This window comes from Hylobates moloch, unplaced genomic scaffold (assembly GCF_009828535.3).
Source record: "Hylobates moloch isolate HMO894 unplaced genomic scaffold, HMol_V3 SCAFFOLD_13, whole genome shotgun sequence".
NCBI classification, from domain to species: Eukaryota; Metazoa; Chordata; class Mammalia; order Primates; family Hylobatidae; genus Hylobates; species Hylobates moloch.
The window spans coordinates 64,678,713-64,698,223 of NW_026652288.1; the positions used below are offsets into that span (position 1 = coordinate 64,678,713).

The following is a 19,511-nucleotide window of genomic DNA, read 5'->3' on the forward strand; positions in this document are numbered from 1 at the left end:
AGTTGCAATTATAAAAATAAAAGAAAAGAAAAATAAAATTGAGATGACCGAAGAGATCATTTAAAAAACACAAACCCACTGTAAGTGCTTGCAGGCTTTGCTCCTACCTGTATCCATCTCATCCACATTGCTGAGGAAGTCCTCCGGAGTTGTGGGGACACTGTAGCACCCTAACCCCAGGCCACTGTCAGTGCTCTGCTCTCTCGAATGATATGGCCCTCTGCGAAGCAAAAGATGAAGAAACTTCAATATGAGCCCACTAAATAAATCTCAAAATTAAAACACAGTCACAAAAGCTCTAAACTAGTGTAGTTGTGCCATTCTGCCCAACTTTCCAGGTTAGGGAGGAAGGAAAGCTTTAATTTTTAAATACATACCCTCATGAAAATGAAAGTAATCATGTGTGGCCATTCACAGTAAATTGACATTGATTTCCTTTTCACCTCAAAATAACCATTTGAACACTCTTCAACATACAGATTATGACACCATTTATGTGAAACTTTTTAAAAAAACCAAAAACAATGTTGAATATTTCTTATGGATACATACACTAACAGGCAGTAAGAGGTATAAAAGTCTGTGTGATGGACACACGCCAGTTTCTGAATAGTGGCTACCACTGGGGACAGAAGGGAAAAGAAATGAGATTTCAGTGGCGTGGGGGACGGATTCAAATATTAATTGTAATATTTTATTTGTTAAAAAGTAAGATTAAATTAAAATATGGCAAATCTGGGTAGTGGGTACATGGGTAATTCATGTTATTCTTTGTACTTCTCTGTCTTTCAAACACTTTAAAATCAACAATTAAAAACCTTCATTACTTATTGTTTCAGCTACTATTTGTTTTTATCTCTATCTTTAATAATGTTCATAATTGTATTGTTTGTTTGCCAGACATCTCTGCAAGGGCAGAATAAAAGGCAGAGGAAATACAGAATTGCCCTTTTTATTTGATTTAAAGACTACTTCTGCTCATGAAGATATTTCTGGCTAAATTCTCTTTCCCTTTTGCTCCTTTGTTTTAATTACTTTTTAAATTGTGAAATTATTTTAAACTCACATAGAAGACGCAACAAGAGTACAGAGAGTTCCCATGTACCCTTCACCAGCTTCCCCGGTGATAACATCTTACATAACCACAGTGCAATTACCAAAACCAGAAATCTGACACTGTAGAATATTATTTACTAAACTATAGATCTTATTCACATTTCACCCTGAACATCATCTCTCTTTTTTTTTTTGAGACGGAGTTTCACTCTTGTTGCCGAGGCTGGAGTGCAATGGTGCAATCTCAGCTCACGGCAACCTCCTCCTCCCGGGTTCAAGCAATTCTCAGCCTCCTGAGTAGCTGGGATTACAGGCATGCACCACCACGCCCTGCTAATTTTGTATTTTTAGTAGAGACAGGGTTTCTCCATGTTGGTCAGGCTGGTCTCGAACTCCCGACCTCAGGTGATTCACCAGCCTCGGCCTCCCAAAGTGCTGGGATTACAGGCATGAGCCACCGTGCCTGGCCGAACATAATCTCTTAATTGTTCTGTTCTCAATTTGCCATATGGCATGCTTTTATCCCCTGTTGGTTACATAAAACCAGAAGATTCTTCCAAGTATAAGTACTAGACAACACTATCATGTTTAAAAATATAAGTTCATGCCCATTTTCAAATTCTTGACTAGGGGTCTACTCTACGTCCTATCGCCAATTTTTTAATTTGGAAATTTTTTAACAGGCAGATGATTTCCCCTGCTTTTCTTTTTTCTGCCAGCTCCTCCCACTTCCTCCCTTTATCCTCACCCTCAACCCTCAAGCTCCCCACCTCTTCCCAATGTAAACAAAGATCCTATTATAGTCTAGATCACGTAATAAAGAGAATAAAAATAAGTGGCCCCCAAATATTAACTTACCCATTGAGGAAAGGATCTGAGCTATTATTAGTGATGGATCTCATGTCTGGGGTCATCGTGGGTGGGTTGACAGCAGGCTGAACTGGGGCAAGAGTCTCAGCTTCCATGGGGAGCTGTCGACAGAGGGCAGCTTCCTACAGTCAGAGTGGGAAGCAAGAGTCATGCACTCATTGTCACAAGGCATGGAGCAAAGTGTACTTCACATCAAAACTTTTCACCAAATACAAAGCACCGTGTATTTACTCCCAGCAAGTCAAAATCACCAGGCAACCATTAGTATTCTTCCTCTGAAGAAAGTCTTACAGACATAAGTCACTTCACATTCACAAAGTTAATGGGAAGCTCAGCTATTATTTGACCTAAGGGCACTTAATGTTGCAATCATCCCACCCATGCAATTATTTAAACACCCAAATCATAGAAAGGTCTCTCAAAACACTTTGTCAGAGACAAGGTTATTTCTATCTCAGTTTCTCAAACCAAATCTACATCAATCAAAGCAATCAGAATCCTCTGGACTATAAAGTACATTCTGGTCTTTGCCACTTACAGGCCAGTAAAACTGTGGAATTACAGAGTCCAGGCTCTACATTAAATTGCATCTGGCAGTTTTATGTTTACAGACAGGAAAGCAAAACAATGAGTTGAAAGTTTACTTTAAAAAGTCAATCAGTGGCCGGGGTGGTGGCTCACGTCCATAATCCCAGCACTTTGGGAGGTCGAGGTGGGCGGATCACTGGAGCCCACAAGTTCGAGATCAGCCTGGGCAACAGGGTGAAACCCTGTTTCTACAAAAAATACAAAAATTAGCTGGGTGTGTTGCTTCTTGGGAGGCTGAGGTAGGAGGAGCCCCGTGCTGGGAGGTTGAGACTAAAGTGAGCAGAGATCACACCACTGTACTCTAGCCTGGGTGACAGAGTGAGACACTGTCTCAAAAAAAAAAAAAAAAAGTCAATCTATTTGACTAGTTTGTTGACTAAAATGCTGAAGGTTGGGGAACCATGTAGATCCAATCCAAATCCCACAGACAAGTAACTGTTTCACAGCATATGGATTTCATTAGCAGAAACAAATAATACAAGCATTATTTTATAAAAGCTAGCATTATGTTGCCAAGAAGAGTCAATCCAAAAGGCTACAAATTTACTGACTGCAATTACTTTCTCTAGGTATAATCTCCAGGAGTCTCTGCATTTTGACAAACATAACCAGACATCAAATTCCTTTCAAATTTGCTGATGTTTCCAGAGAATACTTTTGTATGTTTACATTTGCATCCCAAACCAAGGTTAGGCCTTTCCCCATATTTATGCCTATCAGTTTCCCACTTTCCATGCTGAAGTCATTGGTCTCACTGTCCCTCAAACCCTAAAACCATGGCTACAATGGCAAACAGAACATTTAGGACTTCTAAATTACAGTATCTTCGTTAGATCTCTTCCAGCCCTAACATGCTGTGACTTTAGAGGGTAACTGCTGTCTAGACAAGTCCTAGTGAAGTCATCGGCTATAAAAATTTTCAGTTACTAGAGTTCATTGTGCTGTTACAAACCATGAGAGATCTGATTGATTTAAAAAAATAAAAAACTGTATTGTTAACTTATACTGAAATAAATCTTCTAGCCGGAAAGGGTCTCTAGCTCACTTCCGTTCATCTAGATTGTAAATAATCAAATACTTAACTAACAAATTTTATTCAGGAATCTATAAAAAGCAAACCAAAAACTGGAGTTTTTTTGGTAAAAATTGATTTTCATCCATCATCTAAATCTTGGAAGTGCCCTCTGAATAAATCTAGAAAAATCTAATTATTTTCTGATAGTTATTTTTAACATGGTAGGCAGGGTGCATTAGAAACCTTATCATCCAACCAAAGTTTTCCTGAAAGCCTCAGAAGGAACAACAGGAATTGAATCTGGCATAAAAAGCCTGGACTCCACCAGTCCCCATCCCTCAAGCACACTCATACACCCTGAGCCACAGTTTGAAAAAATGTATCTCATCAATGGTAAATTTCTAGTACTTTATTAACCATAAATGCAAGAATCTTTTGACTCATAACCCTCATTATCCAAAAACACGAACTTTACTAGAATATTCCATTTTTCAACCATTCTGAATAAATGTGGGAGTTTACCTCTAAACAAATACACTTTTAATTTAAAAGTTGATGAGATGGCTGCATTCCTTTCTATTTGACAAAACTTTACCTACATATGTCTTAAGAATACAAGTTGAGGCCGGGCAGTGGCTCATGCCTGTAATCCCAGCACTTTGGGAGGCCGAGGCGGGTGGATCACGAGGTCAGGAGATCGAGACCATCCTGGCTAACAAGGTGAAACCCCGTCTCTACTGAAAATACAAAAAATTAGCCGGGCATGGTGGCATGCACCTGTGGTCCCAGCTACTCGGGAGGCTGAGGCAGGAGAATCGCTTGAACTCGGGAGGCGGAGGTTGCACTGAGCCAAGATTGCACCACCGTACTCCAGCCTGGGTGACAGAGCGAGACTCTGTCTCAAAAAAAGAAAAAAAATAAATAAAAGTTGAATCTGCAATTTCCAGGAGTTCTAAATTTAGATATAGTAAGAATCATTTCTGGAACTTCATGGGATAAAAAAATACATCATGTATAACACATACGAATTGTTATCTGTAATAATATATAAAATTATAAGAACAAATATCAAAAATTAGATATAAAATAAATAGTTCTAAACTTTCCTATTAATTTAAATTACTCCTAGCTATTTCCAGTAAATAAAACATAAAATAATGCTTGTGTGTGTCTAAATATATAAATAAAATATATAAATAAAATTTAAAGGATTATTTATGATAACCAAAGCTGAAAAACCTACACTATATTGGAGGAAATGTTTCACTGTGCCATTTCACATTTATTCCATCTATTTCAAATCAAAGAGAACAGAAGCTCTATTCTCCAGCACTGATGTTTCCCTAACTACCCTCAAGACTTAACCACCAAGTCATCCTAAGGGCAAATGCTGCCTTCTGTCTGTAGGGGGCTCACAGTATCATTTTCTACCTTCAACTGACTAACAAATAAGAGAAAAATCAGAAAGGGTGTTGAATGTACCCGGAATGATTGCTTTTTTTTTTTTTTTTGAGATGGAGTCTCATTCTCTCACCCAGGCTGGAGTGCAGTGGCGTGATCTCGGCTCACTGCAACCTTTGCCTACAGGGTTCAAGCAAGTTTCATGCCTCAGCCTCCCGAGTAGCTGGGACTACAGGCATGTGCCACCATGCCCAGCTAATTTTTGTATTTTTAGTGGCGATATGGTTGCGCCATGTTGCCTATGCTGGTCTCGAACTCCTGGCCTCAAATGATCTGCCCACCTTGGCCTCCCAAAGTGCTGGGATTACAGGCGTGAGCCACTGCACCCGGCCTGAACAATAGCTTTGAAATACAAATTAGGCAAGTCTGAATTAGAAAGTTATTATTTCTAATACGACACTTTGTCTAAGATTATTCCAAAATCATTCTTGGGTCACAAGTTATTCCACATAGCAGCCAAAGTGAAGTTCACGTGATCCCCTGCTCTAAAGCGACCTGCTTCTTATTCCACCTGGATGGTAAATAGGGGCAGGTCCTCACTGCAGACCACCACACCCTGCGTAACAGCCCTGGCCACCCTTTCCTCCCGTGTCTCTGATGTGCTCCCCTCCTTCACCCCCTTCCAGTCTCCTGGTTTCTCTGCTGCTCCTCCCACCTCCTGCACCTGCACCAACTGTTCCATCTGCTTGCAAGGTGTTCCTCGGATCTTCCTAAAGCTTATTCCCTCACTTACTGCCTGCCTCCTACAGATGTCATCTCTTCAGAGATGCTCCTACGTCACCCCTGTCTAAAATGGCCTCACCCCTGTCATTTTCTGTCTCTTAATCTGCATTAATTTTCTTCAATGCAACTTAGGTTTTCATTCTCTGTCTTTTCTATCAGAATGTAAGCTCCACGAGGGAAGGGGCCTTGTTTGTTATGTTCACTCCTGTATCCCAACTACCTTAACAGTGCTAGGCATACAGTGGGTACTTGGAAATATAAACTAAGAACATGCAATCTCACCTCAACCACAAATATGAGTGAAATAATAGCCTATTGTATACAACCCAACTAGCCAGGTGCAGACTCCATCCTCAAGAAATGGTCCTGCTGCACTCTTTCCTGCCCCTAACATAGGATGAACAGGAGGGCCGAGTGACCAGGAGCTAGATGCTTGAATTGGAACCCTGGTCCTGCTATCTAACAGAAAGTTATTTAACCCTCTGTTCCTCATTTGTAAAGTGGGGATAATAAGAGCACCCACCCAAGAAGGCTGCTGTGATGATAAAACGGGTAACACTACAAGGTGCTTAGAACAGTGCCCAGCACTCAAGATCACATAATAAATGCTGAAGGAATTATTATTATTTCATTTTCTGAATTCCAATCTCAAAAAAAAAACAAAATAAACAATTTTAAAAGTCACACTGTCATGTAGAACTGATCCACTTTAAGTGGTGAGAGATTTCTTCCTGGTCAACTTTCACCTTGGAGGGATTAAACCAAAGTGTGAAATTCATCATAATGGTCACCAAGGCTAAGAAAATAATTTTTTTAAACAAGGAGAGGTTTATAAGCCATTTTTATATAACATAAAATTTGTTCTGAATATAAATGGAAAGTAGTGAGATGTTTTATTTCACTTAAATTTTATAATACAAGTTATATGTTTAGAACTTTAAAAATTCTAGCCTTTTTTTGAATGAAAATACTTCCCTATTCCAACTCATGAACTGAAAGAGAAAAAGAAACTGTACAAAACCCAAGGTCTGAAAATAAAAGGGCTAACCTCACCAACATGTTGCCATCCAAACAGGGGAGGGTTTTGTTTTAAACTAAATTTAGATATAAAATTAAAGCCCAGATCCAGCAGGATTTGGACTGCCACATGACATCCACTACCCTTGCATGGGTAAAAATGAAAGGCAAACATCTGACTTAGACCAAACAGCAGCAGTCAAAATGGATGAAACTAAAGCAGCTGAAGCAAAGACAAAGACAGGCACTGGAGGAAGTAAGCTTCCATGGAAACAGAGGGGTGACAGTTGGCCAAGGCTGGCTGAGGGCATAACTCAAGGCCTCTGCCGCTGAGCATCGGTGGTGCAGCTGCCTTCACTCAGCGCCCCATCCTTCCTCTGCTCCCTCTAGTCGAGGCAGGAAAACAAATGCTAAGCTGGCTTGTTACTCATTTCCCACTGTGCTCCAGTTAAACAGGTATATTCACAGATCCCTTCCAGGGTCCCCTCTATGTCCACCCTGCCCTCCAAACAAACCTTCAGTTTCCTAGATCAAGCTCAAAACCTGCTTTCCATCTCAAGAAGTAGGTCATCATTGCTTCTCTAGCTATTCCAACTGACCTCTTCCTCCAATCAACCTTCAAGTGCAAGGCTGCATCCAGGTCCCTACCCAACACTTTACCTTACTGAAATCTTTTCAAAGAGTGACCAGAGAACGATCAGGATAGAGAAGGGTCAGGGCATCACATCCTATGAAGAAGCGTGGGGCTATTTAACCACAGCGGAAGACTAGAAGGGCACACAGTGGCTCTCAAATTATTAATGAACTGTCACAGGAAAGAAGGAAGATCTCTTCTAGCCTAGATTTGAGGCAGATATGATGAAGGGCTTTCTAGTTACTTATCAGTTCAGTGCAGGAACTGCCTTCTTCTCAATTCTCCAGGCTATTAGACACTGGAATTCTCAAACAGTAGTTGGGGTTTAAGTTGGGGTCCAGAGCTTGGCACCGAAAAGGTAGCATGGCACAAGAGAAAAACTGTCTTTGGAACCAGAAAGATTGGAGTTCAAATCCCAGTTCAGCTACTACATGTTGTGGCATCTTGAACTAAATTCTTAACCTTTCTTGATAGTTTGTTCATCTGAAAAAAAAAAAGGTGGTTTATAAGACTGATCTTGCTGGGATGCTATAAAGATTAGAAAGCGTATTTATAATGGACCTGGCATAGTGAGGCAGTTAACAGAACAAGCTGCTGATAGTGTTAAATGGTGTGGGAGGCAGAGATATTAGCTAAAAATTGCATATTGCTTACTGTGTGTGAAACACTGTTCTAAGCCCTTTAACATGTTATTTCCCATCCTGGCTAACATGGTGAAACCTTGTTTCTACTAAAGATACAAAAAATTAGCCGGGCATGGTGGCATGTGCCTGTAGTCCCAGCTACTTGGGAGGCTGAGGCAGGAGAATTGCTTGAATCCAGGACGCGGAGGTTGCAGTGAGCCAAGATTCTGCCACTGCACTCCAGCGTGGGCAACAGAATGAGACTCCATCTTAAAAAAAAAAAAAAAGAAAAGAGAAGAAAAAAAACCGTGTTATTTCATCTCATCCTCATGACAACTCAATTGTCTCCATTTTACAGATGAGGAAACTGAGGCTCAGAGTTAAGAGTGTGGCAAAGTCTCAGTGTGGCAGAGAAAGAAAAGTTGAGGGTTGAGGTTGGCAGACCTCAAATTGTCAACCCTTTCACCTACTGGCTGTGAGAACTGGGCAAGTTACTTCATTTTTCCGAGCCTGTTTTCCCAGCTATAAAATAGAAAGACCAACCCCTCTACCTCAGACAGTTCAGAGGAAATTTAATGAAACAGCCGATTTAACTTTCCTGAACATAGTTTTCCTCCCTGAACAGGGCAACAGAATGAACTGGACGTATTCAATGATAGTTTTCAATGTATATGAGTGGAGCTCATATCCTAGGAATTCACAACCCAACAAGCAAAGTTATAAGTTCCAATTTTAAGGGCACTTTTCAGAAGGAAAGCTCTCCCTGCTAACCCTGACCCAACTCTCCTCCAACAAATTTATTTTTGTCTATGTCCAAGCTTGGGGTGGAAAGACTTGCAAAATAAGGGCTCAAGAATCTCTTGGTGAGTTTGTGGTCGTCTATCTAGCTCTCTGACGTGAGTAATTATTTATGGGTTAAAAAATACCCTTTCCTAGCAGCTGGAGGACGGGTGATGTGTAAAATAGCTGGAGAAGTAAGTATGTGAAAGACAAATGATTATTTGTGAGCTGAAGATGTCCCAGGAAGCAAACCTCAAACCTCCTCTCCTTCCAGGTCCTTGGCCCGCAGCTTGCCTGTGGAATAAACCAACAGAGGAGGTGAGAAAGTAAACAGCAGCTGAAAGCATCTGCAGCTCTGTCCCGCCTTGGCTGAGGGAACACTCTGCCAGCCAGCTCCTGCCCTCACCAGAATGCACTTTGAAAGGGAAACAAATGACAATCAGCTCTTCAGAGGCTGCTCTGCTTGATTTAAGTGTGTGTGGCCAGGGACTCTACAAAAATGGAAGATTGGATTGTTTTAATTATAAAGGGCGGGGTGAGTAGAGAAAAAAATGAAAAAAAAAAAGACAGTATTTTGAAATCCTAACTTTAAAATAGTTATTCTGGATGCAGAGAAATTGCTTTCTCTGCCAAAACCCTGAGGTACTTCAGAGAGAGAATGCTGAATTATTTACCTTCTTTACGGGGGACGGCGGGGGGGACAAAAAAATTACTGATGTATATTTCTTTTTAATTCGGTGCCAAGGGATTCTAAAATGCACTGTCACACGTCCCGGAGACTCCCTTTTTGAAACAACTCATCACTGATGCTCAGCTGCCAGACTGTCCCTATAAAAGAACAATCGAAACTGCGATACTTTAAGGAAGCCATTTATTAAGTTTGTCATTATTATCTATGGTCTATTTGTTGCTCTTTTTACTCAGAGTGCATAAAGCAAATTTGTGTTGTTCCACAATTGGTTTCTGTTGTCCTTTCAAATCACATTAAAGAAAACATTATCATTTAGATACTCGTCTGTCTTCACTTAAAAAAAAAAAGGCTGAGGCCTGGTGCAGTGGCTCACACCTGTAATCCCAGCACTTTGGGAGGCCAAGGTGGGCGGATCGCTTGAGGCCAGGAGTTCGAGACCAGCCCGGCCAACATGGCAAAACCCCATCTCTACTAAAATACAAAAAATTAGCCAGGCGTGGTGATGCGCACTTGTAATCCCAGCTACTCAGGAGGCTGAGGCATGAGAATCACTTGAACCTGGGAGGTGAAGGTTGCAGTGAGCCAAGATTGTGCCACTGCACTCCAGCCTGGGTGATGAAGTGAGACTGTGTCTCAAAAAGAAGAAGAAAAAGAAACAAAAAAAGACTTGAATTGATACTATTATTTAACAACAAGGGCACACTGGGACATTTTGGAAAATGGATTATTTCTGGGACATGTAGGCAAATAAAACACTTGACACAAGCTAGAATGGAAGTTCTGTGAGGGAAGGGGCTGGGTCTGTTGTTCACAGCTGTACTTTTAATGCCTAGAGCATTTGTAAAACAAATATGTGAATGAATGAACTTAAACAGCCAAGCTTATATGAAGGGATTCATAGATTCACAAAATGTTAGACTACGTGACCTCTGCTAACCCAGTCAGCTCTGAAACCTAATGCTATGAAATGCTTTTCTAAAATTTAAATAGTCCCCCGTTCTGAAGCAAAAGCTATGAAATAGCCTACATTTATGCTTCATGATCTGCTCCAATATGACACTTTCCTAGCTTGCTATTTTAAATAGCTATTCTTTGCATGACAAAAACAACAACAACAACAACAACAAAAAAAACAGGCCTCAGAACCTTCCCCAGGCCAGTGCTGCTCACAGCCAGGTGTGTCCCCCTTCAGGAGCCCTCTGTCAGGATGGCTGTGCGAGGTCAGCCAGCTGGCTCGCCTGGCCGGTGGCTGTCAAGCCCAGCAGAAATCCCACAGACCTGCCAAAAGAATTCTGAAACCTCCCTCTTTTCTCGTCCCTGTTGCCCCGGCGACCGGAGGCCAGGCTTAGTCAGCATTTTTGTTTGACAAACTGCATTCTCCTGTCCCCCAACCCCCAGATAAAAAAAAGAAGAAGAAAGAAAAGGTTGAGGGTAAAAGCAGGGCTGAATTTGAAGGGGCAAGGCGGGGGCAAGGGGGAGCCAAGGCCTTGCCACTTACTCGTCTTCCAGGTCCTGTCGTCAAGGTTAAAATCTTCCAGACAGATGGCCCCAAACCATTATATTTAAATGAATAATACACATGAAAAGAAATACTCTCTTCAGGTAAAGCCATATGCCTGTTTTCATGTCAAGGAATTGTTCTTTTAGATAAACAGGCATTGAGAAGCCTGTTTCTCAATGTCTTAACCCGTGACTACGATTTCCCACTTCATTTGGTAAAGTTGCAATTATGCCTTTTAGGATACTGAGCAAATATTGCATTGAATTTTTCAGTTGTAACAACAGAATATTCTGTAGTCTTGTGGGTGTCTGTGGCTCATGACATTTAAAAATTTATGTACGGCCTGTTGTAGAAAGGATTCTAGGCGCTTGGAATGGGGACATACAAAGTCACGGCACAACTTCACGGCTGACACAGAATAAACAAATGACTTCCCAATATATTAAGAAGAGGCAACAAAACAGTATTAAAGTATGCTACCACTTTTGTTTTTTAAAAAACAAAGTAGACACATTGATACACATGATACATACAAAAAGACTAGAAAGAAATCATCAGCATATTTACAGCCACTCTTTCTAGGTAAGAGTAGAGGTGATTATAATTTCCTTTTTTGTTGTTTAGTATTTTATACATTCCGTACCATAAACATATGTTTTGTCTTTTTGTGTGTAGCAATTAATTTTCTTTTATTATTCTTTTTGTTTACATACAGTAAAATTCACTCTTTGTGGTATACATGTCTGAGTTTTGACAAATGCATAGAGCTGTGGAGTAGCCATCACAACCAAGACACGGAACTGTGCCATCTGCCCCACAATTCCTCAGTGCTGCCCCTTTGGAGTCCACTCTTTCTGTACTGCCAACCCTGGCAAGTGCTCATCTCTTCTCTGCCCCCATAGTTTTGCTTTTCCAGAACGTCACACAAATGGAATCATAAAGGATGTAGTTTTGGGGGGAAGTCTGGCTTCTTGAACTTGGCAAAAACACTTTTTTAAATGTTAATCACAAAAGTAACTCAGTAAATTATATATATTTTTTTGAGACAGAGTCTCACTCTGTTGCCCAGGCTGGAGTGCAGTGGCTTGATCTCAGCTCACTGCAACCTCCACCTCTCAGGTCCAAGAGATTCTCCTGCCTCAGCCTCCTGAGTAGCTGAGACTACCGGCACCCGCCATTATGTCTAGCTAATTTTTGTATTTTTAGTAGAGATGCGGTTTCACCTTGTTGGCCAGGCTGGTCTCGAACTCCTGACCTCAAGTGATCTGCCCGCCTTTGCTTCCCAGAGTGCTGGGATTACATGTATCAGCCACCACGCTTAGTCAAAAATTAAAATTTTTTTCTACTTAAAAAAACTCTACAAACCAAATTTTAATTTCCTTTAAAAAATGAAGAGAAAGCAAACCTTCAATAAGAATTGCTTTTTTTTTTCTAGAGTTGCCATTTCTTTGGTGAACCTGAAGTAGCCTCACAGCCTTTGGGAAATTCAGTAAAAATAAAAGAAAACTCTATCACAGACAAAAGACTTCCTTTCACAGAAATGTACTCTTTATGTCTTCCATGTTAGATGCCTGTTGACAGTGGGAAGAGGTCTACTTTCCTGATACGGCTGTGTACTGCAGGCCTGGTGGCATCCCCTCATGCTCCCTGGTACCCCTCCACTTGGAGTGTCTGCCGCATTCCAAGATAATTCATCAATTATCAGATACAAGTAGCTCATCTCTGTTGCTACAGCAGCCAATGCTAAATTGGAGGGACTGCATTTAAGGAAATTCTCCTACTTCAGAAGATTCCTTATCAGCAGAGATACCAAACCTTACTGGCTCTTTTGATCCTAATTCTGTAGCTGGTAACCTAAGGGGTCGCTGGAAAGAAAAAGGAGTATCTGATGCTCACTTTCACAGAACTCTGCTCAGGTGCATCTGGTCTCAGTTCCAGTAATGAAAGTCAAAGATAGTAGCCACTGGGCCCCTATGAAGCAGGGAATGGTTTTAATTTACTCTTCTGGTCTTTAATTTGGATTAAAGTTAATTATTTTTCCTTTTCTGCAAAAATACAAGTTATCTGAAGGCAGTCACGTCCCATTTACCTGTCTGTTATTTTCCACTAAATAAATATTGATTGAATGAATGAAGACATAAAGGGATGAAGAAAGGAAAAAAAATATGAGCTTCCATACTGAAATAATGAAGGCTCACTTTAGATTTGTAATCGAAGTTTCCTCAGATCCATTTTGTTAATATTCTCGCATGATCTCAATGCCGATGAGTTAATAGGTGACCCTTTGGCATTGTGGTATACATCAAATCATGCAACAAGGACCAAGGAGTTGTTTTTTTCATGGCACAGCATCATCAAACTATATGCTTAGTGGAACAACAGCATAGCAGAAGGAACAAGAAGAAAAATGAAACAATATTTATATAGCATATTCTCCATAGGGACCTTTCAGATTCGTCGTATCATTCAAGAATGATAAAACTATAGACAGCAGTGATAATTTATTAATAATTAGGGGATAAAGTCATCTACTTATTAAATTTTGCCAACCTCCCTTTCTACTATAGAAAGAGAGCATAGCCTGGGGCCTTGCTCCCTGACAGGCTCAGTTGGTAGAAGGGCAGGTAGGTCTAGGCCTACCTGCAGGGCCTGGGCCCCAAGAAGACAGGCTGTACAATTAAGGCCGCCTACAAGCAAGAGGAGAGCCAGTGTAATTACAAACTGTCCACTGAGCAAGGGATATTCAGGCAGTTGTTGACTACCCAGGACATAGGGGTAGGACAGAGAGAACAAACAGAAGTGTACAGATAATCTTTAAATTTCACCAGGACCACCATTTCCCCCATCGCTCCAAATTCCTACCAGATGCTGAAAGGCAACTAAACAAGTGAGCCAAAGATCACTTTTAATTCCAGTCCATTTCCCTGCTGCTGCCATGGCTTAGGTTCAGAAAGTGAAGCAGAGAATCACCAAAAGAGTTCAAAAAATCCACCAAGATGAAACACAGAGCCCACACCTGAATACTGAATAATCAAGTGTCCTGGCAAATGCCCCAGAAAACTATTATAGAACACTCCAATGCCATTTATTATATGGTCTTAAATCATATCTTTGACAATCAGGAGCATGCTGCTTCTGCACGGGGAAAAAATCTGCCATGATGAAAAAGCCTATTTAGACCTTTTCCTGTACTCCCTAACAAAAATAAAAAGGCATCAGAACACCAGAACCACCCACCCCACCATTCCATCTCCTCCTAACTACACACACACACACACACACACACACACACACACACACACACAGAGTCAAGGCTGAACTACGTGAGCCTCTGTGAGCAAATCTGGACAATCTTTTCTCCTGCTTCATATACAATGCAACAATGCAATTGCTCACTATGATGCAGCACAACGCCCTGCGTTCCACAGCCTCCAAGGATCAGCATTTAAGGAACTTGGTTGGCATTTCTGTAATATGAACCATCAGTACTACATCCTGGTTCAAAGGCACCTACAGCTGGAATAAAGGAAACAATTTGGGGCACTTTTCCCACCCTTCTCAGAAATACTTTCTGTGGGAAAGAAGGAGGGGAAGCAAGAGAAAGAGAAACACACCCGCAAAAACAGAGAAGCAAGTCATTCTTTGCAGAATGGTCACATCTTTGTGTAGAAAAGAAAAAACTCACTAAAGCTCATTTAAGTATAAAACTGAGAATGTATAAAATGCTGTTGGGATACTGTTTAATTTACCCTACATTATAAAATAGAAAAATTATTCCAAATAAAATTATTATTCAAAGACAGAAAACCACTAATAATACAATTATTTCCCATCAAGAAACATGACACTACATATCTAAAATCAGTATAAACAACCGTTAGCCTGAAATAACCGTGAAAGTTCAAACATAAATCCTCAGGGTAAAAGACACAACTGTAGTTACCTAATTATTAAGTTGTATTCCTCAAATTTGGAGGAAAGTTCAGCTGAGCAACAAAGCACAATTTATATTCATTTTCCTTATTTTCAAAGACTATATCTGAGAAATGATTTTAATTTACCGTGCATTTTAAACCTCACACAATATAGATTTCTTATATCCTGGAATGTATTTGATGAGAAATACATTATTCATTTATGGAAGTCAATGTGTATTTTTGAAAGTATCAAACGTAGCTTTAAAAAAAATAGCGTTTACCCTAACATGCTCAGTCCTTTCCTCCAAGAAAGTTCTCTGGAATGTTAAAACTACTTATTTCTCTAATTTCTCTAAAGTAGCAAAAGGAAGTTATTCACGTATCTTGCTTCATGTGAGTCACAAAACAGTCTGAAAAGTTAAAACAATAAACTGAAGCTTTTCTCCCCAAAATGTAGCCAGAAAAAAAGTATGAGACCTGCAAACATGGGTTATATTAGTTTAGCAACACAGAAGAAAGAATTCTGCTCTTCCATAGACCAAGCCACTGAAACAGGGAGAGCACTGTGGGTTCTTTTAGGGATTCTCTTGTACTCGTTTTTGAAGTACAGCACTGAGCCTGACCCACAGAGGGCACACGGCAACATATTCCTGACTGACGGAATGAAAACTGAATGAATGGAGTATGGTACAAAAGTGCCTGGTTGATGCCCAGGCAGTTTTGCAGAGCACTCTGTTGGAGTCCATATACAAACCACTTTCCCTTCTCATTCTCCCTTCAGCTTTCCTCTTTTTCATGCTCTGTGGTGGACCAAGATCCTTTGTCATTTCTTCTGAGGAACATCCACTCCACTATCTGCTTGAATCTAGGGGGGTTTTCTGTGACTACTTTGACCAAGAGAGTATGGCAAAAGTGATTCCATGACCGTTTCCAGAGCTAGGCCCCAAGAAATTGGCAACTTCTACTTCTTGTCTCTTAGAATGCTTTTTCTTGAAAACCCAAGCTGCTATGTAATAAGTACCACTACTCTGAGATCACCACACCATAGATCCCAGGCCTTTGTTCCAGCTAAGCCCAGTCTTCCACCAATCCTCACCATCGTGCCACCCACTTAGGTAAAGCCATTGTGAACTATCCAGACCAACCCACCTACCAGTTGAATACCACTAAATGACCTCAGTCAATGCCATGTAGAGCAGAAGAATAGCCCAGGTGAGCCCCTTCTAAATTCTGATCCACAAAATTGTGTGATACAATGAAATGGCTATTTAAACAACTACATTTCGGGATAATTTGTTACACAACAACAGACTCTTGTCTCTCTACTTTCTCCTTTCTTTCCTTCTAAAGACTGGCAGTGGAAGCCAAAGGCAGCCATGCTAATACAGCTCATCCTTGTACCCTTAAGCTTGGTTCTGAAAATGCAGGCAGAACACTGAGAGAAGAAACTGGATTTTAATCAAGAGGCTTGGATAGGGCTTTGAGCCCTATTGTCTCTTCTTCTCTAGAAGCATTACCCTGAAGGTAAGCAGCTACCTACCCATCAGCTTTGGCACCAAGGCCAGGGAGCCTCCACCAGACACCATGGAAAGCCATACCTGCCTCATGAGCTCCTCTTGGCGCATTCGAATCCTTTCTCTTTCCATCTGGATTCTCTGAAGCCGCAGTTTCTGCTGCTGCTGCTGCTGAGTGGTCAGCGCATTGGGCATACTCATGAGCCCTGCGGGTGGGTTCTGAGTGGGGTGGTTCTGCTGGCTCAGGGTACTGGGGGCCATCTGCTGCTGGTGTTGGTGATTCATCACTGCAAGCGGGAAGAACATACAGATTAATGACCAGGGCCCAAAATACCTTATCAAAAATAGACCATCAGAATGTTTTGTGCTTTGGAGTATAGATTCCTGAGATTCCTTCCAAAGTACTTTCCTGTTAACCATTACTGTTTAAGTAATTATTACCTTAATTCAATTCACGGAGGCTCGAATGCTGGCCCCAATCCTGACTCATCTAGTCTCGGCTTTTGTTTCTGTTAAAATCTCATTTCACACCTCCCTGTCTGGAGTACATTTTAAGCCTTACATAGAATATAGTGGTCTAAAGCAAATTCCACAAAGGTTATCACAAGTTATGAGATAATTTCACCAGATCATCTGTGTGTGTGTGTGCGCACATGTATACTTTCTCAGTTAATTTGTGTGTTTATGGCAGAGGTAAGGAGGGCGTGTGATCTCTGGTACACAAACCAGTGAATTGATAAGCAACATGTAACACAAAGCACCTAGATCAGGAGCCGACATATAAGGAGGACTCCATTAATCCTTTGTTTGAAAAGCATGCCGCAAGGAAGCCTGAGCTATGAGCTAAACTCAGGAACAAATATCTGATTGAGAAAAAAATGTTTGTTTCTTCAAAGAGAGAAATTAGGGAGAAAGAAATGACACAGAAATGCTAAACATGCTGTGCCTGGATAAAGGCATGAGAAGTATTTTAAATTTTTAAAAAATTCTCTATTTATCTGCATTTAACAACCAATGAAATTTCAGCATATAGAACTTCACTTTACGGCCAGGAGCGGTGGCTCACGCCTGTAATCCCAGCACTTTGGGAGGCCAAGGCGAGCAGATCATGAGGTCAGGAGATTGAGACCATCCTGGCCAACATGGTGAAACCCCATCTCTACTAAAGTACAAAAAAATCAGCCGGGCGTGATGGTGCATGCCTGTAGTCCCAGCTACTCATGAGGCAAAGGTAGAGGAATCGCTTGAACCCGGGAGGCGGAGGTTGCAGTGAGCCGAGATCGCGCCACTGCACTCAACAGCCTGGTGACAAAGAGAGACTCTGTCTCAAAAAAAAAAAAAAAGAACTTCACTTTACAAAAATAATTTTAAAATCTTTAAATAAATTTTATAATTGGTATTTCTACAAAAACGCATTTTTAAAAGTGCTAGTTTTTCTCAAAATTGTTTACCAGTCAAATTTGCTTAACTTCTGCTGGGCAATGTCATGTAATAAAGAAAACCATGCTTTTCAGTCTATTTCCTCCTAGGTCAGGGTCAAAGACAACAAGGTATAATTTTATATACTCACTTCATTTCTGAGAAAAAAATTCTCAATTTTTGCTATATTTGGTATCATTAACTTTAAAACATTTTATAATATATGTATGTTTTTATACTATTTCATATATATGTATGTATTTTAAACATAGAGACAAGGTTTCACTATGTTGCCTAGGCTGGTCTTGAACTCCTGGGCTCAAGCAATCCTCTCACCTTGGCTTCCCAAAGTGCTGGGATTGCAGGTGGAAGCCACCACGCCCAGGCTTAAGTTAAATATTGTTTTTTTTTTGAGACGGAGTCTCACTCTGTCACCCAGGCTGGAGTGCAGTGGCATGATCTCAGCTCACTGCAATCTCCGCCTCCCGGGTTCATGCCATTCTCCTGCCTCAGCCTCCCGAGTAGCTGGGACTACAGGCGCCCGCCACCACGCCCAGCTAATTTTTTGTATTTTTAGTAGAGACGGGGTTTCTCCGTGTTAGCCAGGATGGTCTCGATCTCCTGACCTCGTGATCTGCCCGCCTCGGCCTCCCAAAGTGCTGGAATTACAGGCGTGAGCCACCGCCCCCCGCCAAGTTAAATATTTTTAATCTTCAGTTTGCTATGGATATTATGTAGAAATATGATATACAAGTAAATTTCACAAGTATATTTCTTTTTTTTTTTTTGAGACGGAGTCTCGCTCTGTCGCCCAGGCTGGAGTGCAGTGGCGCAATCTCGGCTCACTGCAAGCTCCGCCTCCCGGGTTCACGCCATTCTCCTGCCTCAGCCTCTCCGAGTAGCTGGGACTACAGGCTTAAATGAATTTAAGTAGCTCAAATCTCGATATATTAAATATATGTATTAAATGTATAATATATGTGTATATTTGAATGACATATATATATGTATATATATATATATATTTTTGAAAGACAATACCAACACTGAAGCTTTTCTAGAGAAGAATAGATTTCTTTGAGGAAGAATTCAATGGCAGAAATTTCTCCAGGATGGAGGTGAGGGTGGGATAAAAATGTTCTTTTTTTACTCATACGCTCACTGAAATTGTTATTGCAATTCCTGCTGTGTGTCATGCACTGGGCTTAAACTTGGAAAAATAGCTCCTGCCTTCATGAAAACTAATGGACTGGTGGAAGAGAGGTGTGAAGAAATGAGATGGATTTTTATGTGTGGCTTATGGAATGTGAAACTGTTAGGCTATATAAGGAACCTGGGAGATTATCTAGTCCATCCCCTTATTTTATGGAATAGGGACTTTAACCCAGAAAAGTTAAGGTATGTGCCCTGGTTAGTGGCAAGTAGAGCCAAGACCAAAATCGAGATCCTCTTGTACCCCGTCCAACTGTCCCTAGCCACCTTCTGTCGCATCTTAGACTGAAGAAAAGGAACAATTGCTGAAGCCTCAGAGCAACCCTATAAAGACAATCTGCCTTCAATTGTTTGCAAGAAAGTACCACACACATAGCAGGTCATCAAAATAGGGACCCAAATGTTGCTTGCGTTACTAAGAGGAAGGGCTCGAGGAGAGCCTGGATAGATTTACGACTCTGGGCCCAATAACATGCTAGTAAGAGGGAAG

General features: G+C 41.0%; 1 protein-coding gene across 3 annotated transcripts in view; it reads right to left on the minus strand.

Annotated features, from left to right (window-relative positions):
- Positions 1–19,511, minus strand: part of WWTR1 (WW domain containing transcription regulator 1) — a 212,967-nt gene that overhangs the window by 9,200 nt on the left and 184,256 nt on the right. For all 3 annotated transcript variants that reach the window (XM_032173822.2, XM_032173821.2, XM_032173820.2), the window contains 3 exons: positions 16,475–16,677; positions 1,915–2,048; positions 108–220 (listed from right to left, as the gene is read on the minus strand). In XM_032173822.2, coding sequence (XP_032029713.1) covers positions 108–220; positions 1,915–2,048; positions 16,475–16,677 — 450 coding nt within the window. The remainder of the gene's footprint in view (positions 1–107; positions 221–1,914; positions 2,049–16,474; positions 16,678–19,511) is intronic.